General features: G+C 37.6%; 1 protein-coding gene across 1 annotated transcript in view; it reads left to right on the forward strand.

Annotated features, from left to right (window-relative positions):
• THSD7B (thrombospondin type 1 domain containing 7B) overlaps positions 1 to 24,731 on the forward strand; it is a 1,122,472-nt gene that overhangs the window by 359,032 nt on the left and 738,709 nt on the right. The window contains exon 4 of the mRNA XM_057551976.1: positions 11 to 183. Coding sequence (XP_057407959.1) covers positions 45 to 183 — 139 coding nt within the window. The 5' untranslated portion in view covers positions 11 to 44. The remainder of the gene's footprint in view (positions 1 to 10; positions 184 to 24,731) is intronic.

Genomic DNA, 24,731 nt, shown 5'->3' on the forward strand with positions numbered 1-24,731 from the left:
TTTCTTTTAGGAATAGGCAAGTCAAGAGGCTGAAAATCTGAAGAATGTTTCCAAAGGGTAATCTGGCTGTCACTCGCTGGGTATGGAGGAGAATGAGGAAGCTATTTCTATTACTTTCTTTCTTGCTGTCCCATGCAGCTCATTTGGAAGGCAAAAAGGATAATCAGTTCATCTGGAAACCAGGTAGGGATGTCCTGGCTCTTCCTTTGTCCCATTTTCATTAATGAGAAGACTCTTCTTTCCATCCTTGTACTTCTTATGTGTGGAGTAGTGGGAAATCTCCAGAGAGGGAAAAAATAGATTCTTCTTCTTTATAATACATTTGATTCTTATTCCTGCATAATTGTCACCTCCATCCATGATGCTTGTTATCCTTCTGAATTTTCATGTTGTTGTCAATTAAAGTTATGATTTCCATAGTTACACCTGCTTCTCCTTTGTCAAATATATCACCACTGTGCAGCACATTTGTAGCGAAAATGGCTTCTGAATTTAGCTGATATCCTCAGCTAAAAATGCTTTGGACCAATAATACATGTCTCTTTCTTTTAGGGTACAAACTAGTTAGCTATTTATTATTGAATGTTTTCTAGCATAGATTCTGTATATCTAAGTTTTGGAGCATGAAATATTATCCTAACAACTTTGCCCATTAGTTATAATTTTACAGTTGCCTTAATGTGTTCTGAGATCCTAAGCTACCTCATACATAAGTATATGAATAAGTTGAGTTGAGGTTTGGAGACTTGCATATAACTTATGTTCTTTTCTAGATATTTCCTTAATGTGGCTTTGGAAAAGATCTGTTTAATTTTAAAGGCTAATACTTTATCAGTTTAAATTATGAACCTCAAATATCTTGGCTGTTTGTATCACTGATGTTTTTCTTTGCCCTAGATTTTAATTTTCTTAAAGTTTCACAATCAGATCATTTAAAATATGTATTACTGTTTCAAGAGTCCATTCTTGCAAATAGAGATAACTTATACACCTGATATCTTAGAACTGGAAAATGTGATGTTGTAGAAGATCTATGGTCCTCAGAGAGTTTTCACTTTAGTCTCATCATCCGTAAATTAAATAGACTGCAAACGTATTATGTCACCATGGAAATATGTATAATAGTGATATTTGCAATATTTAAAAGGTTTTGCAAAAACGAAAGTGAATTATGCTGTAAAGTGTATTAAGTAAAACCCCAGCACCATTAGAGATACAGTCTGGAGGAAATTTAATTGCATTAAAGCCCCTATAAATTAATTTAATTGTGGGCTCTAATACTACATTAGTGATTTTCATTTTTTACCTCACTGTAGTTTTAGGAAGTTTGGAAATAGTTCTAAAAGTCAAGATTGCCTTTATGTGAATGGGGCTATTTTATTTCAATCAGAAAAGAGTAAACATTTTATCAGATCTAAATAAGCACATTTATATGACTGTACTCCTGTCTAAAGTTCTCAAAAAAGTGCAATTAAGATGGAAAGTAGCAAATCTGAAACGTGAATGGGATGCATTAAGACAATGGGCTTCTGCAACGAAGAGTAGCCCCCGCTTGCTGCAACTAGAGAAAGCCCGCGTGCAGCAACAAAGACCCAACGCGGCCAAAAATAAATAAATTTAAAAAGTAAATAAATTTAAAAGAAAATGGGCTTATTTTGAAGGAAATTTTAGAAATAGGCCTGCTTTTCTAAAAGTAGGTCAATGGAACAAGCTGATACAGACCCACTCTACGGTGGATGGACACTTTGATAGCTGTCACACTTAAGTTTCAGAAGTGATGCTTCCCAACAGATATTTTGCACTGTTCAAAATGAATATCCATGTCATCACTCTCATTTTCTCTGGTATTTATTCTTTCCCTCATTAGTGTGCCATCAAAAAGCTAATAACATATATTTTTTCCCATATGGTTTCATTTCTCAATTATACATTTATTACTTGTATGTGATCAGACATTTTAAAAGTTGAAAAAATTTCAGAGATATAAAATTAAAAGCCAAAGTCTAGGCCATGTGTTCCACTCTCCCTTTTCTTATATATCCTTCAGAAACATTCCTTGCACATGTAAGTACATCTCTATGCATAGTTGTGTATATAAATCACACAAAATGCACACACATAAGTTTTACTATAATTATTAGTTAGGGTTCTGCCAAAAAAAGAAATGGTGCATGCGAAGTAGTTCATTGAGAAGAGTTTAATAGAAGAACTATTTACAGAAGTAGGAAAGTATGAGCAAGGTTTAAGATCAGCCACAAGGAATTGTGGAGTGCCCCTGAGCAGGTATCAATCTTTATAACACTGGGTCTGCAGGGGCAAAGGAAGGAAGTAGTTTCTGGAATCTGGAGAGAAAACTTTTTTATGGAGAGGGTGCTTGAGAGATGCTGTGGCCTTTAGAGGGATATAAACAAAGTGCAGAGAAAAGTTGGGAAGAGGCTCAAGGTGATGAATGGTCTTTGTCCTCACATCTCCTGCCAGGGATCTCATTGGCTGAATCCAACCAGAAGCCACAAGGCAAGGGAAGGGAACCCATCGATGCCTCCATACAGACCTGCCTCCTGGGCAGGAAGCCAAGTGTGGAATGGTGGAGAATGTGGATCTGAAAATATCTAATTTTTACATACCTGTTTGTACATTCACACAAACACTGTTTCAAACAATCAGAATCATACTTGGCAGAATCATATTCTCCAGGTTGCTTTTATCATATAATGATGTCTTGATGAATATTACACATTAGTGCACATGGGTCAGTTTCATCTTTTAATGGTTGCATAGTTTTCTTTTGTACTTTTGTTTAATAATTTATTTAAACAGTGCCCTATTGGTTTATCTTTTCTTTCCCTATTGCCTGGCATTTCAGTGGCTTTTAGTTTTTTGCTATTATAAATAGTACTGACATGAATGCAACATTATTTTAAAGGCAGTAAATCAATTTGAGGAGTCATATGCCCTAGAGCATTCTGGGTCATCACCTTCAAAGACAACCTCAACATCTTAGAATCTGTACCTACTTATGCATGATTTATTATTTCTCATTTGGATTAAAAAAAAGCTCGATTGCAGTTGAAATTAACTGCATTTTTTTTGTAGTATATTATCAAATCCACCAACTCAGGTCCAGTGTAATCTGGAATTTGAACAGATTTCCCTGGAGACCCAGATAAATATACCTTATTTTAGAAACCTGGAAACCATTCTCTGGATTTAGATTGTGGCACCAATCACTTAAGCTCTTTGCTGGTATCTATTGTTTTTCCCCTGAGCCCATAGGTTAGATGTTACTCAACCGCATCCAAATTAGAAGCATTTCTAAGTGAGTCCTGGCTTTGGAAAAACAATGGATTGATGAATAATAAGTGAATGATATGTTATGTTGCTAAAGATTTCTCTACTGTGTGAGTGTCTGATGAGATGTAGGCTGTGGGGTCATTGATCTGGCAAGGCTGTTGAATGCCTGTCATCATTGTGATGAGATCTGTTGATCTATATTTAGTGTTGGGCAATTTGACATCCATGCCAAGAAAGAAGGATCATGTCAACAAGAGTATCAGATAAGGAGTGATGCTGCTTGTTGTTTTAAGTAAACACATAGCTATTCATGTCTGCATGCTTTGTAGAGATGAACAGATCATGGCCTCTGAAGCCACAATAAATAGTGGTCTCTTAAAAAATTTCTCAGTATTGGTCCTAAGAGGTTCATTCATTCCTCTGATCCTTGTTGAGACCTTATTGTGTGCGAGGCACTATTACAAATACATGAGATAAGTTGAGAATAAAACTGACAAATCCTTGATCCTCATGAACAGGCTAATAAACACGATCAAGAAGTTAAATAGAGAGTGTGTTGGATGGTGATGAGTGCTTAGGAGGAAAGATAAGGCAAGGAGGAAGGATATGCAGTGATAGGTGAGAGACTAAGTTTTTTTCTCATTGTAGTTTTTTAATTTATTTTTTTATTGAAGTATAGTTGATTTATAATGTATTAGTTTCACTGTACAGCAGACTGATTCAGTTATATATATATTCTTTTTCAGATTCTTTTCCCATATAGGTTATTACAAAATATTGAGTATAGTTCCCTGTGCTATACAGTAGGGCCTTGTTTATCTATTTTATATATAGTAGTGTGTGTATATTACTCCCAGATTCTTAATTTATCCCCCCGCCCACCTTTCCCCCTTGTTAACCATAAGTTTGTTTTCTATCTCGGGAAGTCTGTTTCTGTTTCGTAAATAAGTTCATTTGCATCATTTTTTAAGATTCCACACGTAAGTGATATCTGAGAGACTGACATTTGCAGTGGGTGGGCTATGGGCTGCCTCACTGAGGAAGGGGATTTGAGTAAAGACCTGAAGGAAGTGAGGGAGCCAGCCATGGGGATATCAGGGAATATCCCAGATGGGGGGGAACCGCAAGAGCAAAAGGCCCTGAAGCAGGCGTGGCTGTGGCATGTTTGAGGACCAGAGAAGAGGCCACTGGGCTGGAGCAGAGTGAACATGGGGGGCAGTGATAGGAGGTCAGGTCAGAGGGGTAATCAGGCCCAAATCAGGTATGTCTTCATAGGCTGGAATACAATTTTGGCTTTTACTCTTGGGCGAGATAGAAAGACATGGGGGAGTTTTTAGAGAGTGGTGACATGATCTTTTTTTAAAAAATAATATTTTAATAGGATTATCTTGGGTGGTCAGTTGAGCAAGTGGTCACAAGGAAACCAGCTGGGAGGCTACTATAGAAATAAGGACGAGTGATGATAATAGCTTGAATGAAGGTCATGGCAGAGAAGGTGGTGAGAAGGGGTTGGAGGTCGGATATATTTAAGGCCGTGGTTTTCTACCAGGGGAGATTGTGCCCAGCAGGGGACATTTGGGAATGTCACAGCTGGTTGTCACAACTGGGTTGTGCTAGCTACATCTGTGAGTAGAAGCCAGGGATGCTGCTAAACACTCTAAAATGTAGAGGACAGCCCGCACAATAAAGAATTATCCTGCCCAAATGTCAGTACTGCCCAGATTGAGAGACATTGTTGTAAGGTAAAACCATTATGATTTACTGGTGTGGGGAGAGGGAGGGAGAGAGATACAAGGGTGATACTGAGGATTTTCCCTGAGCAACCAGGAGAGTGGAGTTGCCATCATTTAACCTGGCCTACTGGGAAGGAGCTGGCGTGGAGGGAATATGAGTAACTTGGTATTGGACATGTTCAATTTTTAAGTCTTTTAGAAATTCACATGGAGATGTTGACCAGGAAGTTGGGTCTGAATTCAGGAGTCAGGTCTCTGCTACAGATATAAGTTTGGAAGTCCCTAGCAGTGAGGTAGAATTTAAATATGTAGCCTTAGAAATGAAGAGGCGACCTTGAAATGTGTGATCCTGTGTATATAAAGGATAAGTTTCTAATTTACTTCCTTTGGGCCAAATGACATTAAAAAAAATTATGGTGGTAAAATACACATAACATAAACTTTACCATTTTAACCATTTTAAAGTATACAATTCAGTGACATTTAGTATATGCACAGTGTGTTGGAAACATTACCACTGTCTAGTTCCATAACATTTTCACCATTCCAAATTACATTTTACAAGTATTTATAAAAAGACTGGAAAACAATTTGCTATGAATAATGAGGTCTGAAAGAAAAAAAATCCATATTTGTCTTTTTGTGAGAGGTTCTTTTAATAGCCTTAAGTCATCCTCAGAGGTCACTCCCTATACTAGAAAAAGTATACTTTGTATACTTTGTACGGAGGCTGACTCACATTCAAGTCCTAAGCATCTAGAAAGGAGAAAGTTATTTAACCTCTCTGAGCCCTATTTATCTATTGGAAATGAGGGCAGTAAATAACTTAAGAGGACTGTTTTGAAAATCAAAGTAAAACAAATACATTGAAAAACTTATTGTATTGTAGCTACTCGTAAATGTTAGCTATTATTTTTATCATTATTATATAATTATTTGATGTTTGAAATATTCTTGCTTTTATGTTATACAGTTTTTGCATACTTTTTTCCTTTAGACTCACAAAAGAGGTGAGACCAATTTGACAGCTATATATACTTTATTAGTGAATGGTCATAGGTAATTTCTCTGACTTTTTAGCTCTAAAACTTTCTATATGACAGACTCTTGGAAAGTTTTAATTTCAGTAGATCCTTCCCAGTGAATAAAAAGGGTGAGAATAATGACCTATGTTCTAAGAACTAAGTAGATAAGTTAAAATTAATCTTTTTGGAAGAAAAAAGCGAGACTATGAAAATGATGTTGGGTAAGAAAAAAGGATCTTACTTAGATTAATATTTAATTATAGCTTAAATAATAACGTTTTCAGAGTTGAAAGAACTTTAAGGAAAAATGATATTTTATATATATATTTATATGTATATTTAAGTTTAGGAATCTTAGAGACAATACAGTGTTCTTAGGATAAAGCTAATTTTTTGAATATGTGCTAGAAGTTAGTGAAATATTTCTTCTGAGAATTTTATTAAATTGGAATCATTTAAATTACATCTATGGCTATTAATTTATCTTAGAGCTATGTGTATAATAAATTCTCAATGGTGTTATTTCTGTGATATCAAAAAGCATAGAAATATATGGCATGGGATTCACTGCTAAAACTTCTAATCATTTTTCCTTGGAGGCCACAAGTACTAATTTGGTAATGTTCCCAATAAGCCAGAAAAAGTCTATATTACCTAAATAATTTGAAATAAATTACTCTGATTTTTTTCTAAATATTACTATAATGGAGGCTCCCTGAGGAGAGAGAGATATTGTTGATTTTATTCACTGATATATTCCCAGTACCCAGAACATAAATAAATGTTGCATAAAATATCCCCAGCACATTAAGTACTTGTAGAATGAGGGGCACTGCCTTGTGTGTGTGTGTGTGTGTATTTAGGGGAGTTGAGAAGTGAAGAGTTGAAGAAATAGAACATATGATACATGTTATTCTAGAACTTGAAATATTGGGTTGGCCAAAAAGTTCGTTCGGATTCCCCCATAAGATGGTATGGAAAAATCCGAATTAACTTTTTGGCCAACCCAATATAAATTGAAGAGAGGATATGAAATGATGAAAACCAAAGTCAGCCTTACAAATCAGTAAATATGAAAATTAATGATCTGTATTTTCTTGTTCCTTGGTTCCAGTACCATTTCTGATCATCTCTGGAAAAGATGTTGAACACAGTTTGTATGAAAAGAAATAGGTACACATAGTAAGAAATTTAACTATTACTGCAATTCTCATGACGAGATATTACAGTTGCATGTTGTCTTCCATTTAATTTCCTCAGAGGCAGCCAGTTTCAACTCTTCTTACTGTTTATCCTGATGTTTACCTCCATATTTCTAAGTAATATACTCATTATTGATGTTTCTTGATTTGTGTTGAATATTTCCTATTGATTTTCTCCTATGTCAGCTGAAGATTTATCTCTCATCTACCTACCCCTTTCCCTCCTTATTGCCTCCCTTGAAAGTAGTTATATCAAAATACTTAGATCAATGAACAGTGATTGTATTATTATTTCTACATAGATTCTGTTCTCTGCTGAGTCAAGCAGTGTACCATACTTCTGCCTCCTTTTTTTTCAGCTTTTTGTTTTATACAGGAATTAAAAATTGCCTCATCTTTTCTTTTGCCTTCTTCGAGTCTACTGCTGCTTTCCCCCTGATGCTCCAGCTGACATACCCCTATTAATTTTTTTTTTTTTTTAGCGATGTGGAGCATCTTTTTTTTTTTTTTTAATGTTCATTTATTTAATTTTATTTTTGGCTGCATTGGGTCTTAGTTGCGGCACATGAGACCTTGGCTGTGGCATGTGGGATATTTCGATGCAGGGTGCCGGCTCTTTGTTGTGGTGCATGGGCTTCTCTCTAGTTGTGGCGGCATGGGCTCCAGAGCACGTGGGCTCTGTAGTTGCAGCTCACATGCTTAGTTGCCCTGCGGCATGTGGGATCTTTGTTCCCCGACCAGGGATTGAACTCGTGTCCCCTGAATTGGAAGGCAGATTCTAAACCAATGGACCACCAGGGAAGTCCCCCATATTAATTTTTTGAAACATTTAAGCACTGTTCAAAACACTCTATTATGTTTTTTGGGGGGAGATCTTTCCACAGCTCTCTGCCCTCCTGATTCAGTGTGGACTGCTGCACAGTTTCTCATCTTGAACCCCTTGTTTCCAGTTTTGTGTTTCTCTTCCTTGCCTTTGTTGCTCTATTTTCTAGAACTGCTAAAATAGGATACATTGGAAGTCATTTTTCATGTCTGAAAGGGTCTCTGCTTGTCATGTACTTGACTGATAGCTTGGGTGTGGAGTTCAAGGTTAAAAAGCACTTTTCCCCTCAGAATTTTGAAGGCTCTGCTCTACGTATTCCAGCCTCCAGTATTGTTGCTAAGAAGTTTTTGTCATTCTGATCTCATCTCTGTATGTTACCTGTTTGTTTCTTTTCCTCTTTCTGAATCTTCTTTTTATCCATGAAGTTCTGAAATTTCATAATTATGTACTTTGCGGTGAGTCCTTTCTCCTTTATTTTACTGGCCATTAGGAGAATATTTTACCAATATGCTCATGCTCTGCAGCTCTGAGATTTATTTTTTATATGATTTTCTACCTCTGTTGTCTCTCTTCCTTCTGAAACTCCTTAGACAGATGTTTTACCTCTCTAATTGATCTTCAAATTTTAGATATTTCCACTGTTTTTTCTTCTGTTTGCATTTTTATTCTAATTTCTAAAGTATTTATTATATTTCATCTTTCAACCCTTCCATTGAATATTTTTTTAATTTTTTTTTTTTTAATATTTTATTTATTTATTTATGGCTGTGTTGGGTCTTCGTTTCTGTGCGAGGGCTTTCTCCAGTTGCGGCAAGTGGGGGCCATTCTTCATCGCGGTGCACGGGCCTCTCACTATCGCGGCCTCTCTTGTTGCGGAGCACAGGCTCCAGACGCGCAGGCTCAGCAATTGTGGCTCACGGGCCCAGCCGCTCCGCGGCATGTGGGATCCTCCCAGACCAGGGCTCGAACCCGTGTCCCCTGCATTGGCAGGCAGATTCTCAACCACTGCGCCACCAGGGAAGCCCCATTGAATATTTTTTATTTCAGCCAGCACATTTTAAATTTCTAAGATATCTTATTCTATAATTTTTAATTTTTTTAATTTTTAATTTTTTTTCACATCTTTATTGGAGTATAAATGCTTTACAATGTTGTGTTAGTTTCTGCTGTACAACAAAGTGAATCAGCTATATGTATACATATATCCCTGTATCCCCTCCCTCTTGGGCCTCCCTCCCACCCTCCCTATCCCATTCCTCTAGGATGTCACAAAGCATAGAGTTGATCTCCTTGTGCTATGCAGCAGTTTCCCACTAGCCATCCATTTTACATTTGGTGGTGTATATATGTCAATGCTACTCTCTCACTTCATCCCAGCTTTCCCTTTCCCCCATGCCCTCAAGTCCGTTCTCTACATCTGCATCTTTATTCCTGCCCTGCCACTAGGTTCATCAGTACCTCTTTTTTACATTCCATATTTATGCATTAGAAATGGTATTTGTTTTTCTCTTTCTGACTTACTTCACTCTGTATGACAGACTCTAGGTCCATCCACCTCACTACAAATAACTCAGTTTCATCCCTTTTTATGGCTGAGTAATATTCCATTGTATATATGTGCCACATCTTCTTTATTCATTCATCTGTTGTTGGACATTTAGGTTGCTTCCAGGTCCTGGCTCTTGTAAACAGTGCTGCAGTGAACATTGGGGTACATGTATTTTTGAATTATGGTTTCCTCAGGGTATATGCACAGTAGTGGGATTGCTGGGTCATATGGTAGTTTTTTAAGGAAGCTCCATACTGTTCTCCATAGTAGCTGTGTCAATTTACATTCCCACCAACAATGCAGACGGGTTCCCTTTTCTCCACACCCTCTCCAGCGTTTATTGTTTGTAGATTTTTTTGGTGATGGCCATTCTGACCGGTGTGAGGTGATACCTCATTGTGGTTTTGATTTGTATTTCTCTAATGTTTAGTGATGTTGAGCATCTTTTCATGTATTTGTTGGCCATCTGTATGCCTGCTTTGGAGAAATGTCTATTTAGGTCTTCTGCCCATTTTTGCTTGTTTTTGTGATATTGAGCTGCATGATCTGCTTGTATATTTTGGAGATTAATCATTTTGTCCATTGATTCATTTGCAAATATTTTCTCCCATTCTGAGGATTGTCTTTTCGTCTTGTTTATGGTTTCCTTTGCTGTGCAAAAGCTTTTAAGTTTCATTAGGTCCCATTTGTTTACTTTTGTTTTTATTTCCCTTACTCTAGGAGGTGGGTCAAAAAGGATCTTGCTGTGATTTATGTCATAGAGTGGTCTGCCTATGTTTTCCTCTAAGAGTTTTATAGTGTGGGTCTTACATTTAGGTCTGAAGAGGCTGTCTTTTCTCTGTTGTATATTCTTGCCTCCTTTGTCAAAGATAAGATGACCATATGTGTGTGGGTTTATCTCTGGGCTTTCTATTCTATTCCATTGATCTATATTTCTGTTTTTCTGCCAGTACCATATTGTTTTGATTACTGTAGCTTTGTAGTATAGTCTGAAGTCAGGGAGCCTGATTCCTCCAGCTCCGTTTTTCTTTCTTAAGATTGCTTTGGCTATTCGGGGTCTTCTGTGTTTCCATACAAATTGTAAAATTTCTTGTTCTAGTTCTGTGAAAAATGCCATTGGTAATTTGATAGGGATTGCACTGAACCTGTAGATTGCTTTGGGTAGTATAGTCATTTTCACAATATTGATTCTTCCAATCCAGGAGCATGGTATATCTCTCTGTTTATGTTATTTTTGATTTCTTTCATCAGTGTTTTATAGTTTTTCGAGTACAGATATTTTGCTTCCTTAGGTAGGTTTATTCCTAGGTATTTATTCTTTTTGTTGCTATGGTAAATGGGATTGTTTCCTTGATTTCTCTTTTTGATCTTTCATTGTTAGTGTATTGGAATGTAAGAGATTTCTGTGCATTAATTTTGTATCCTGCAACCTTACCAAATTCATTGATTAGTTCTGGTAGTTTTCTGGTGGCATCTTTAGGATTCTCTATGTATAGTATCATGTCATCAGCAAACAGTGACAGTTTTACTTCTTTTCCAGTTTGGATTCCTTTTATTTCTTTTTCTTCTCTGATTGCTGTGGCTAGGACTTCCAATACTATGCTGAATAATAGTGGCAAGAGTGGACATCCTTGTTTTATTCCTGATCTTAGAGGAAATGCTTTCAGTTTTTCGCCATTGAGAATGATGTTTGCCTTGGGTTTGTTGTATATGGCTTTTATTATGTTGAGGTAGGTTTCCTCTGTGCCCACTTTCTGGAGAGTTTTTATCATAAACTGATGTTGAATTTTGGCAAAAGCTTTTTCTGCATCTATTGAGATGATCATATGGTTTTTATTCTTCAGTTTGTTAATATGGTGTATCACATTGATTGATTTGTGTATATTGAAGAATCCTTGCATCCCTGGGATAAATCCCACTTGATCATGGTGTATGATCCTTTTAATGTGTTGTTGGATTCTGTTTGCTAGTAGTTTGTTAAGTATTTTTCTATCTATGTTCATCAGTGATATTGGTCTATAATTTCCTTTTTTTGTGATATCTTTGTCTGGTTTTGGTATCAGGGTGACAGTGGCCTCGTAGAATGAGTTTGGGAGTGTTCCTCCCTCTGCAGTTTTTTGGAAGAGTTTGAGATGGATAGGTGTTAACTCTTCTCTAAATGTTTGATAGAATTTGCCTGTGAGCCATCTGGTCCTGGACTTTTGTTTGTTGGAAGATTTTTAATTACAGTTTCAATTTTATTACCTGTGATTGTTCTGTTTATATTTTCTAAATCTTCCTGGTTCGATCTTGGAAGGTTGTACTTTTCGAAGAATTTGTCCATTTCTTCCAGATTGTCCATATTATTGGTATAGAGTTGCTTGTAGTAGTCTCTTATGATCTTTTGTATTTCTGCAGTGCCAGTTGTAATCTCTCCTTTTTCACTTCTAATTTTATTGATTTGAGTCCTCTCCCTTTTTTCTTGATGAATCCTGCTAAAGGTTTATCAATTTTGTTTATCTTTTCAAAGAACCAACTTTTACTTTTATTGATCTTTGCTCTTGTTTTCTTCATTTCTATTTCATTTATCTCTGCTCTGATCTTTATGATTTCTTTCCTTCTACTAACTTTGGGTTTTCTTTGTTCTTCTTTTTCTAGTTGCTTTAGGTGTAAGGTTAGATTGTTTATTTGAAACTTTTCTTGTTTCTTGAGGTGAGCTTGAATTGCTATGAACTTCCCTCTTAGAAGTGCTTTTGCTGTGTCCCATAGGTTTTGGATCGTCATGTTTTCATTGTCATTTGTTTCTAGGTATTTTTTAATTTTTTTGATTTCTTCAGTGATCTCTTGGTTGTTTAGCAGCACACTGTTTAGCCTCCATCTATTTGTGTTGTTTACTGTTTTTTTTTTCCTGTAATTGTTATTTAATCTCATAGAGTTGTGGTCGGAAAAGATACTTGATAAGAATTCAGTTTTCTTAAACTTTCCAAGGCTTGATTTGTGACCCAAGATGTGATCTATTCTGGAGAACGTTCCGTGTGCACTTGAGGAGAAGGTGTATTCTTCTGCTTTCAGGTGGACTGTCCTAAAAATATCAATTAAGTCTATCTGGTCTATTGTGTCATTTAAAGCTTGTGTTTCCTTATTTATTTTCTGTCTGCATGATCTGTCTATTGGTGTAAGTGGGGTGTTAAAGTCCCCTAGTATTATTGTGTTACTGTCAATTTCCCCTTTTATGGCTGTTAGCATTTGCCTTATGTATTGAGGTGCTCCTATGTTGGGTGCATAAATGTTTATAATTGTTATGTTTTCTTCTTGGATTGATCCCTTGATCATTATGTAATGTCCTTCTTTCTCTCTTGTAACATTCTTTACTTTAAAGTCTATTTTAAATGATATGAGTATTGCTACTCCAGCTTTCTTGTAATTTCTATTTGCATGGAGTATCTTTTTCCATCCCCCTCACTTTCAGTCTGTATGTGTCCCTATGTCTGAAGTAGGTTTCTTGTAGACAGCATATATAAGGGTCTTGTGTTTGTATCCATTCAGCCAGTCTGTGTCTTTTGGTTGGAGCATTTAATCCATTTACATTCAAGGTGATTATCAATATGTATGTTCCTATTACCATTTTCTTAATTGATTTGGGTTTGCTTTTGTGGGTCTTTTTCATCTCTTGTGTTTCCCGCTTAGAGAAGTTCCTTTAGCATATGTTGTAAAGCTGGTTGTGTGCTGCTGAATTCTCATAGCTTTTGCTTGTCTGTAAAGCTTTTGATTTCTCCATCGAATCTGAATGAAATCCTTGCTGGGTAGAATAATCTCGCTTGTAGGTTTTCCCTTTCAGCCCTTTAAATATGTCCTGCCACTTCCTTCTGGCTTGCAGAGTTTCTGCTGAAAGATCAGCTGTTAAACTTATGGGGATTCCCTTGTATGTTATTTGTTGCTTTCCCCTTGCTGCTTTTAATATTTTTTCTTTGTATTTAATTTTTGATAGTTTGATTAATATGTGTCTCAGCATGTTTCTCTTTGGGTTTATCCTATATGGGACTCTCTGCGCTTCCTGGACTTGATTGACTATTTCCATTCCCATGTTAGGGAAGTTTTTAACTATAATCTCTTCAAATATTTTCTCAGACCCTTTCTTTTTCTCTTCTTCTGGGACCCCTGTAATTCTAATGTTGGTGCATTTAATGTTGTCCCAGAAGTCTCCAACTCTGTCCTCAATTCTTTTCATTCTTTTTTCTTTATTCTGCTCCCTGGCAGTTATTTCCACTATTTTTTCTTCCAGCTCACTTATCCATGTTTCTGCCTCAGTTATTCTGCTATTGATTCCTTCTAGAGTGTTTTTAGTTTCAGTTCTTGTGTTGTTCATCACTGTGTGTTTGCTCTTTGGTTCTTCACGATCATTGTTAAATTTTTCTTGTATTTTCTCCATTCTGTTTCTGAGATTTTGGATTATCTTTACTGTCATTACTCTGAATCTTTTTCAGATAGGTTGCCTATTTCATCTTCATTTATTTGGTCTTGTAGGTTTTTACCTTGCTCCTTTTTCTGTAACATATTTTTTTGTCATTTCATTTTTTTTTTTTCTTGAAGTGGGGGGCTATATTCCTGTCTTACTGGTTGTTTGGCCTGAGGCGTCCAGCTCTGGAGTTTGCAGGCAGTTGGGTATAGCTGGGTCTTGGCGCTGAGATGAGCACCTCTGGGATGCCTCACTCTGATTAATATTCCCTGGGGTCTGACGTTCTCGCTTAGTCCAGCAGTTTTTTCTCAGTGCTCCCACCACTGGAGCTTGGGCTCAACGTCCAGCTGGGAACTGAGGTCCTGCAAGCTGTGTGGCATGGCAGAAAAAAAAAAGAAAACAAAGGAGCAGTACAATTACAAAGAATAAAAAATAAAATAAAATTAGAAAGATAAAAAATACATTAGGAAAAATAAAAATGTAATTGAAAAAACTGCAACAATGTAAAACAAAACCACAAGTGAAAAAAGAAAATAAAAGGGAGGGGGGAACAAGCCAAAAGGAGCAGAACAATAACAAAGTAGAAAGAAGAAAATAAAATCAGAAAAATAAAAGATTTATTAGAAAAAATAAAAATATAAATGAATCAACAACAACAAGGTAAGACAGAACCCCATCCTAAAAGAAGAATAAAGAAAAAAAAAAAGAAAGCCTTGGCTATGGGGTGTGGAGTTTGGTTGGGGGTGGAACTTAGGCAGGGGCGAGCTTTAGGGTGGGGTGGTGCCTAGGTCTGGGGGGTTGACATTTGAGCATGGGGTGGGGCCTAAGCACAACCAGAAAAGACCTTGAGGGTGGGGCCTAGGCGGGGCGACGTTTAAGCTGGGGCAGGGCCTCTGCTTAGGACCTGTGCAGAAGGGGAAAAGCATCATGTCCAAAGAGGAGCCTCTGGAGTGTGGAGTTCGGGAGTTTGGTGGTAGGGCCCTGGATGAGGGTGTGTGGGTGGGGTTTAGGCCCAGCGCACTTGGAGGGGGTCTCAGAGGGGGTCTCCAAGTGTAGAGGTGGGGCCCTGGGTGGGGTTGTAGGGGTGGGGCTTGGGCTCTGCATGGCAGGAAGGAGGCTCTGAGGGCAGAGGATTAGGCCCAGGAGCCCACAGCCTCCCCAGTGCCTAAGTGGGCAGGGAAAGCACTGGCTGCGTTCTCTTCTGTTCCTCCACTTCCACCCAACCCCTGTCTCCCCCAGGGTATCCCCCGTTGCCGCTGGACCCCTAACAGTGGGTGGATCCCACTGGATGTAGGAACTCCTCCCCTCCCCCAGCTGCCCCTCAGGCTTGCCAGTCTTGTAGGTCTGGCCTTTACTTTGGCTCCTCCTTCCCCCCCCTTCCATTCCCTCAGGAGCCAAATGGCTGGAGTGGGCCTCAGTGGGCAGAGGATCAGGCCTGGGATCTCAGCAGGCTCCAAGGAGCCCAAGTGGGCAGGGGAAACCTGGCCACGCTCACTTTTGATCTTCTGACCTCCCAGTGGCCCCCCAATTTCTCCCTTTGGGAGTGGGATCCCTTCCCCTCCCCCAGCCACCCTTCAGGGGCTGGTCCCATCCTGCCTCCACTTCTCCTCCCCTCTCACTCCCCCCCACACCCCATGTCCTACCTGGTCGCTGGGGGTTCCTTCCATCCCCTTAGGTGGACGTGGTCCCCCACCGGTGCCTGGTAGGTGCCCTAGTTGTGCAGAGATGCGAATTCCATGTCCTCCTAGTCCGCCATCTTAACTCCACCCTATAATTTTTAAAATTGCATCTTGTTTTACAGATGCAGTGTGTTTTCATTGAGAGGCTGTTAATAATAATTTAACCTTTTCCTTTTCATTCTCTGTACCATTTATGTTTCCTCTAAATCTGTTACTCTTTTATTCATTTATTTGTTTGATCATGGCCTGTGATATGGGGAGTTTTCTTCTAATGTCTGCTGATCATTGACTATTTCTTTAGTGTTTCCGATTATTGAGGGTGAGACCTTAAAAGCTGATTGACATTCTATGTACGTGACTCAGCTGTTTGGGCTTCTCTTTCAGGCTCTACTGAGTGGTGAACTGGCTTTTTTTATTGGAGGATGGGTTTCTCAAAAAATCTATATCCATCAGTACCTGAAAGTCTTTTATCCAGGACTTATTATGGATATTATTTAAGGTGAAGGCTAAGCTGCTATAAAAAAGATGTACCCAAGTACATGGTTTAAAAATAATAGTAGCTCCTATCTCACTCATGAGAAGGTCTCATGGTGGTCCAGATTGTCCAGTGGTTCTGCTCCATGTGGTCATTCAGCCACAAAGTTTTCTTCCTTTTTATGGAAGGACATTATCCTTCTTTGCCCACCCAAGCTGGATCATGGGCATTTCCGTATTGTAGTGATGAAAAGAGCACAGAGCTAAAATCTAAAAAAAGATATTTCAACAAGTGACATAGAAGTTCCATATATGTTCCAATTCTCTGCAGCTGTGTAACAGCCCACTCCAAAAGTGGCTTCAACAGTAACAGTCTTCATTTTGGCTCTCACATCTGGGAGTGGGTGGGCCCCGCTGGGTGTTCTTCCTTGGGGTCTCTTATACCATGGTGTTCAGATGGGGGCAGAGGCTGGCTCATCTGGAAGACTTCTTCATCCACATATCTGGTACCTGGACTGGGAAGAGTCAAACAGCTGAGGTTGGAATGACTGGGACTCTTGAGGTATCTCCTTCTCTCTTTGTATGTGGTTGTGTCCACATGCTTTCTCTATATGGAGACCTCAGCATGGTGGGAATTCTTACGTGATATCTGAAGACTCTCAGAACAAGCTTCCAAAGAGAAACAGGAAGGAGTTGCATGGCTTTTTCTAGCGTAGCCTAGGAGCCATGCATGGTCACTTCTGCTGCATTCTATTGGTTGCAAGGGTGCCTCTAAGGAGGGGGCCTAGATTTCATCTTTTGATTGGAGGAGTGGCAAAGAATTTGCAGATATATGCTTTAAATTTGCCATGATACATCATTTCTGGTCACATTCCATTGGTGAGACTGTAGTCACATGGTCACTGCTAGCCACAAGGGATGATGGGAAATGTAGTTTGTAGTTGGACAGCCATGTAAGAAGGGAAAATAGGTTCAGTCATGATTAGCAGTCTTCATAACAGGGATTATTCAGTGTTTGGATTAGTCAGGAATTGAGAGAGAGAGAGAGAGATTTATTATAAGGAATTGGCTCATGCGATTATGGAGGCTGAGAAGTCTAGAGTCCCAGGAAAGCCATTGGTGTAGTTCCAGTCTAAGCCCAAAGGCCTGAGAACCAGGGAAACTGATAATGTAAGTCCTAGTCCAAGTACAGGAGAGGAGCAATGTTTCAGTTCAAACAGTCAGGCAGAGAGTGAGTTCTTTCTTCCTCTGTCTTTTTATTCTATTGAGACCCCAAACAGATTGGATGATCCCCATCCACACTGGGGAGGGCCATCTGCTTTACTCGGTCTACTGATTGAAATGCTAATCTCATCTGGAAGGACCCTCACAGATACACCCATAATAATCTTTAGCCAAACATACAGGCACTCTGCAGTCCAGTCAAATTGACACATGAAATTTACTATCATAGTGTGTCCTGAAATGAACCCTGCCTACACTGGGTTACTGATAAAAGAATAAAGGCAGAATCTTAGCAGAAGTGGCTTAACATTTAGTCCTCAGCGTTTCACTTAATTCCTCTCTTTTGAATATGATACCTCATCACTGTCTTTCACTTTGGGTGCTCTCCTCAAAAATATCTTCCTGAGGAGTTGAATTTTGTTGCCTGTTTTCCTGCAAATATTGAAGAAGGGACAGAGGAAGGGATCTGAGGGGCTAATTAGTTCCATTTATAGGCTTTTAATTTTTCCCCCATTTCAAGCCATAAGCCTTATTTCTTTTATCTAGGGCCTTTAGGACACAAACTTTCTCAGAGTTCTGCAAGTATAAATTAGTTTTTTCTGTTGTTGTTACCATATTCTTCTGTATGCAGAATCTTCAGCTTCCTTTACACTTTCAAGTTCCTTACTGCTCCTCTACCTGTTCCCCATGTTCCAAAATTCATTGCTGTCTGTTCTCCACCTCTAGTTCTATATTTTTGGCCCTTATTGACTTCTATCTTTTAATACCTTTACTGTCATTTCAAGGAAGTATTAGGAAGGAGTGAAAATACATACAAGTGTCATGTCCCCCAAGTTAATGGGAAGTCTTCTAACCTTTCTGTCACTTCTGTTTTAGGCTATTTATTCTGGTATAGAAAGGATGTTGAATGTTAATTTTTGTGGTGATTGACTCAGTTATTCTCTTTGAGCATGTACTACAAAATCTGTTTTATAATAAAATTCACTGGCCAACCAAACTTTTCCCAGGTTGAAAATTTGTTTTAATATAATCTAAATGTTCATTGGCTCTGTATGATTGGTGTCAGACTGAGCTGTTGGATTGGTGATTTATAGGGAGAGTTCTCCTTGGAGGTCAGATTATCAATGGAACAATTCCTTTATGGCCACCTGGAAATTATCTTCCTTCAACTTTTTCTTTCATGGTGAAATTTTGATATTTAAGATAAGTTTCATTTTTTCTTAACTAAGAAAACAGGGGATTCTATGCAGAGAAGTATGAAAGTCAAATATGAAAACAAGTCAGACCTATCAAAGTGGGATTGAAATATGAATTAAAGACCAAAAGACAGTATTACAAATTCATAAAGCAACCTTAAAAACTTATTTTATGAACATCTTCATGGCCATCATCTTATTACCATGAATCACAGGCAGTGTTGATTGGAACTAAAAAAGGAGAAAAAGCCTACCTTCTTGTGGGTTGGTTATGGATCTACTCAATTCATGCAGTTATTTTGATATATCAACAAAGTTCCCCCAACTTTACAGCCACAGGTGACATCTGTGCTACAGATATTAGTGCCACAGGTAATATCTGAGACTTACTCAGAGAAATAATTTCAAAAGTGTATGTTTAACACCATTCATATTTACTACTCTCTTTAATACTATGTACTGTTAAAGCTTATTTTCATAGCAAATGTATGAATATGAATTAACCATCTCATCCTTTTGTTTCTTTTATTCTTTGGAATTACTATGGTAGCCAAACTGTGGTTCCTGTAGGCAATCTGTGATATTACTACCCTCTTACCTTTATCATTTTTCCCCCAAATGAGGAAAATAATAAGCTACTGTGGAAAGAAGTAGTTTTATCACCCAACGGTGAATTTCATTCATGTATGCACTTCATGAATGAAACTGGTAAGAATAACATGGATATTTTTTTGTGTGTGGATTTTTCCTCAGGGTTAATATTTTTTTTAATTGAATGCAGCTGCTCAAAGATTTTTGTTGCTAAGTATACTCACTATGTTGAAAAGGAATGGCTTCCTTTTAAATCTTTTTAGACTACCGTTTTGAGGCTTAATTACTTAGCTGTACTTGTAGAGAACCTGTAAACAATAGAGATGCTGACAGCACACATTAGGTAGGGTGCTGGGGTGGTTCACATCACAGATACCAAAGTCAGACTGTCTGGGTGCTAAGCCAAAGTGTGTGACCTCAACATTATGCCTTTGCTTTCTCATCACTAAAATGGGAATAAATGAGGAAGTCTATGTAAAGCATAGTTCATATTCTGTATTACATACTCAAAGTACATTTTCTATACTCAAAGTATTACATGATTAAAGTCATATTAAGTACCCAATTAATGCTACCTTTTTTTTTTTTTTTTTTTAAAGTTTTACTTGATTTTATTTATTTATTTATTTTATTTTTGGCTGTGTTGGGTCTTCGGTTCGTGTGAGGGCTTTCTCCAGTTGCGGCAAGCGGGGGCCACTCTTCATCGCGGTGCGGGGACCGCTCTTCATCGCGGTGCGCGGGCCTTTCTCTATCACGGCCCCTCCCGTTGCGGGGCACAGGCTCCAGACGCGCAGGCTCAGCAATTGTGGCTCACGGGCCCAGCTGCTCCGTGGCATGTGGGATCTTCCCAGACCAGGGCTCGAACCCGTGTCCCCTGCATTAGCAGGCAGATTCTCAACCACTGCGCCACCAGGGAAGCCCAATGCTACCTTTTTTATTGCTATTTAATGGATGCTACTGTAAGAGATTATTTCCTGTCCCTCCCACCACCTGACATGTAGAACACAATTTAGTTTAGATATATAGACATGCAAGTGTAAGGAATATTATTTCTCTCAAGAGGTCATTTGATATTCTTTTACTTCACTTTAAAGTTTATCTTCTAAAATAAGTGCTTTTAAAATTTTCATTTTATTTTTATTGCTTATTTCTATTGGCCTTCCTCATGCACCGTAGCTGGTTCAAATATTGGATCTCCAATAATATTGTCCCCTGACATTTCCATGTATAGAATGCTTTTATTGTTTTCAAAGCAAGAGCTGGGGATTCTATCCAATACAATTACCAGGCAGAATGCAGTCTCAAAGCTTACTTAAGAGCCAAGAATGTGTAGCTCGTTTGACCAAACCTGCGATTGAACTTAGATGGGTCCGTATGATTGACTTCCTCCATCTTCAAATTTGGAATGAGAAAAATCAAGGATGTGAGCAACACCTTTATATTTGATGATAAGGTCAAAAATTATTATATTATAATACCTTCTCTTTTATTTATCTTACCTGGTCCTGGCAATAGCCTGAGATGTTGTGGGAAGGTTAGGGAAGAAACCAAGTTTGAGTAGCATAGATATTAAGTGATGCAACCAACACTAGCCCAGTGCCCTTTCAAATTTTAGTGAAATTTTCATTATGCAAAGGTCTTTGGTTTTCCTTGTTTGAAACTTTGAACTTAGAACTGCTAATGGTGTTGCCATTCTCAACAGAGGGGCTTGTGAGCCAAAAAAAATACCACTTTTTATGTTTCCTTAGATTTCATGTTAACTGGTTATCATTTTGGTGGTTGATGATACAGATAACAAGTGTTTTATGCCAAGTGGAGGCTTCTCTCTACAGCATTCTATGCTGTTATAATACAGTAATTATTACCATGAAAGAATGATTCTTTTTAACAACTTTATTGAAATATAATTTATATACCCAAATTTACCCATTTAAAGTGTATATTTTAATTATTTTTACTACATTTACCAAGTTATACAACCATCATGACCACGTATTTACAGTTAATCCCCATTCCCACCCCCAGCCCTAGGCAACCACTGATCTAATTTCTGTCTCTGTGAATTTGCCTTTTCTGGATATTGCATATAAATGGAATCATACAGGAAGTTGTCTTTCGTGACTGGCTTCTTTCACTTAGGATAATGTTTTTGAACTTCATTGATATATGCTGTATTATAGCATATATCGATATTTCATTCCTTTATATGCTGAATAGTATCATATTCTATCGTATTGATATAGCATTTTTTTAATCCATTCACAAGTCGATGGACATTTGGCTTGTTTCCATTTTTTTGGCTACAATGGATAATGCTGCTGTGAATATATGTGTGCAAGTCTTGGTGTGGACATTTTCATTTTTCTTGGGAGTGGAATTGCTGGGTTATACAGCAAATAGATGCTTAATTTTTAAAGAAATTGCAAACTGCTTTCCAAAGTGGCCATAGCTTTTATATTCCCACCAGCAATATAAGAGGGTTCCTGTTTTGCCGTATTTCTTGCTAACATGTGTTTTGTCTGTGTTTTCGATTAAATTTGTTTTAGTGAGTATGAAATAGTATCTCATTGTAGTTTTGATTGGCATTTCATTAATGACTAATTATGGTGTCTTTTCATGTATTTATTAGCTATTTGTATATTTTCTTCGGTGAAATGTCTACTCCAATCCTTCTTGCATTTTTAAATTACATTGGTTATCTTCTTGTTATTGAGTTTCAAGAGTTCTTTTTATGTTCTAGATACAAGACCTTTATTGGATATGGGGTTTGCAAATATTTTCTTCCAGTCTGTGGCTTGCCTTTTCAGTTTTTAGTGGTGTCTTTGAAGTGCAAATGTTTTGAATTTAAAGTCCAATTTAGCAATATTTTTTTCATTTATGGATTGTACTTTTGGTCTCATAGCTAAGAAATCTTTGCCTTATTCAGGTTGTCAAAGAATTTTCTCCTCTGTCTTCTAAAATTTTTATAGTTTTAACTGTTACATTTAGGTCTGTGATACGTTTTGAAATTCTTTTTTGTATGGTGTGGGTAAGGGTTTAAGTTCATTTTTTTTGTTTTGGATATGGATATCCAATTGTATCAGCATTGTTTATTGAGAAGACTATACTTTCCTCATTGAATTGCCTTGGCATCTTTGTGAAAATCAGTTGACCATAAATATAAGGGTTTATTTCTGGACTTTGAGCTCTGTTACATTGATCTAAATATCTATCTTCATGCCATTACTACACTGTCTTGCTAACTGTAGCTTATCTTGATAACTAACTTTATAATACATTTTGTAACTGAGAAGTTCTCCAACTTTGTTTCATTTAAAAATTCCTTTTGCTATTCTGAGTCTTTTGCATTTCCGTTTCCATTTTAGGATCAGTTTGCCAACTTCTGCATAAAAGCCTGATGGACTTTTGATAGGGATTATGCCAAATCTATAGTTCAGTTTAGAAAGAATTGCTATCTTAGCAATATTGTGTCTTCGGTTTATGAACATGGAATGTCTCTCCATTTCTTTTATTTCCCCTAGTAATATTTTGTAATTTTTAGTGGATAAACCTTATACTTCTATTGTTAAATTTATTCTTAAGCATTTTATTCATCTTGAATGAAGTTCTTTTAATTTCATTTTAAGATTATTCACTGGTAGTACAAAGAAATACAATTTATTTATTTATTTAAAATTTATTTATTTATTTATCTTTGGCTGTGTTGGGTCTTCGTTTCTGTGCGAGGACTTTCTCTAGTTGCGGCAAGAGGGGGCCACTCTTCATCGCGGTGCGCGGGGCTCTCACTATCGCGGCCTCTCTTGTTGCGGAGCACAGGCTCCAGACGCGCAGGCTCAGTAGTTGTGGCTCACGGGCCCAGTTGCTCCGCGGCATGTGGGATCTTCCCAGACCAGGGCTCGAACCCGTGTCCCCTGCATTGGCAGGCAGATTCTCAACCACTGCACCACCAGGGAAGCCCTATTTATTTTTTTAAAGAATTTTATTTTATATTGGAGCATAGTTGATTAACAAAGTTGTGTTAGTTTCAGGTGTATAGCTAAGTGATTCAGTTGTGCATATACATGTATCTATTCTTTCTCAAATTCTTTTCCCATTTAGGTTATTACAGTATATTGAGCAGAGTTCCCTGTGCTATACGGTATTTTTAATACAGATCTTGTATGTGCCATGATTGGTTGTTAAGCTTATTATTTGATGATTAAGCTACTCCCTGATTTAAAGTTGATGACACTAGAGAGCTATGTAGAATTTTCTGGACTTCCTGGATATTAAATGTAGGAGTAAAATTTATTTGCAGTACTTCCTGCCTAACAGAAGCTTGTAGTGTTAGGGTATAATAGGGGGGAACTGAGCCTTTTAATGTTCTCTGCTACCTCTCTTGTCCAGAAGGCCTCTCCTAGCACCTTATCATGGCAAGAGTCTTTTTTCCTGCAAACAAATGAATAGAGAAAACATCCTTTAAAGTACCAATGGACCATATTACAAAAAATACCCTTAGTTAAATGAAGAGACTATTAAGACATAGGAGAACTTGGCCAGTATCTTTTAGCTTATATTTTTGAGAGTACTTGGTTTGAATGGAAAAGATGTATTGTTTTTCTGTTTCCTAAAACTCTGTTTAAAGATCAGTCCTGCAGTCTATGCCTGGTACTCTATACTTCTAGCCTCTTGAGAGTTAAGTGTCTTGTTTTTGTTTTAATATTTATCTCCATTGTGTATTATTATATGCTTCAAGTAACTACTATTTATCATTTCAACTATATGGTGCAAAGATGTTTATTGCCTTCTTAAGTGTGATTTTAAAACTGTATTCTGACACTGTAACTTTTCTTCTGGGAACACATGTCCAGTTTTATAAGGTAAATCAGTTGGACAGTGTATTTCAGTTAACATAAACTGGTTTTGTTCAGAACACACCTATAGTTTCCAGTGAATCACAGCTATATTTAGTATCCTGAAATAGTGGGAGGTTTTAAAAAGTTCAAAAAGTAGCAAGTAGGTGAGAATCTTGTTCGTTGCATTTCATTGGGTTTATGTTAAAGTTGTAGGTGGGGTTCCTAAAATTGCTGGTGGGGAAATTTGAGGATTACAAATAACTAGATATTCATGTGTTTGATGCTTACCAGCATTTATGTTAAGTTCAGAGAATCAGAAGGTTTCTCATATTCCTACCCAGAATAGTACATGTAAAGTGTTGTAAGATATTTAAGATTCAGTTGTGGAATACTTTCAACAAAGTATAAGTTCTATAATTGTTAACATGTCGATAACATGCTTGTGGATACTTAGCTGGCTGCTTTGGTGGTGCAATCTCCTGCACATAGCATGTCTGCAATGGCTGGTCATGAAAAATTACTTTTCAAATTAGAACTTAATAAAAACTTTCCCGGTCTGAACACTAAGCTCTACTCCCTGTGCAATTAGTTGTTTCATTTCTTTCTCAGCAGTTGGGTAATGATTATGGCTCCAGATGCAGAGAGAGTGATAAAGAGATTGATTAATTTCACTT

This window comes from Balaenoptera acutorostrata, chromosome 8 (assembly GCF_949987535.1).
Source record: "Balaenoptera acutorostrata chromosome 8, mBalAcu1.1, whole genome shotgun sequence".
NCBI classification, from domain to species: Eukaryota; Metazoa; Chordata; class Mammalia; order Artiodactyla; family Balaenopteridae; genus Balaenoptera; species Balaenoptera acutorostrata.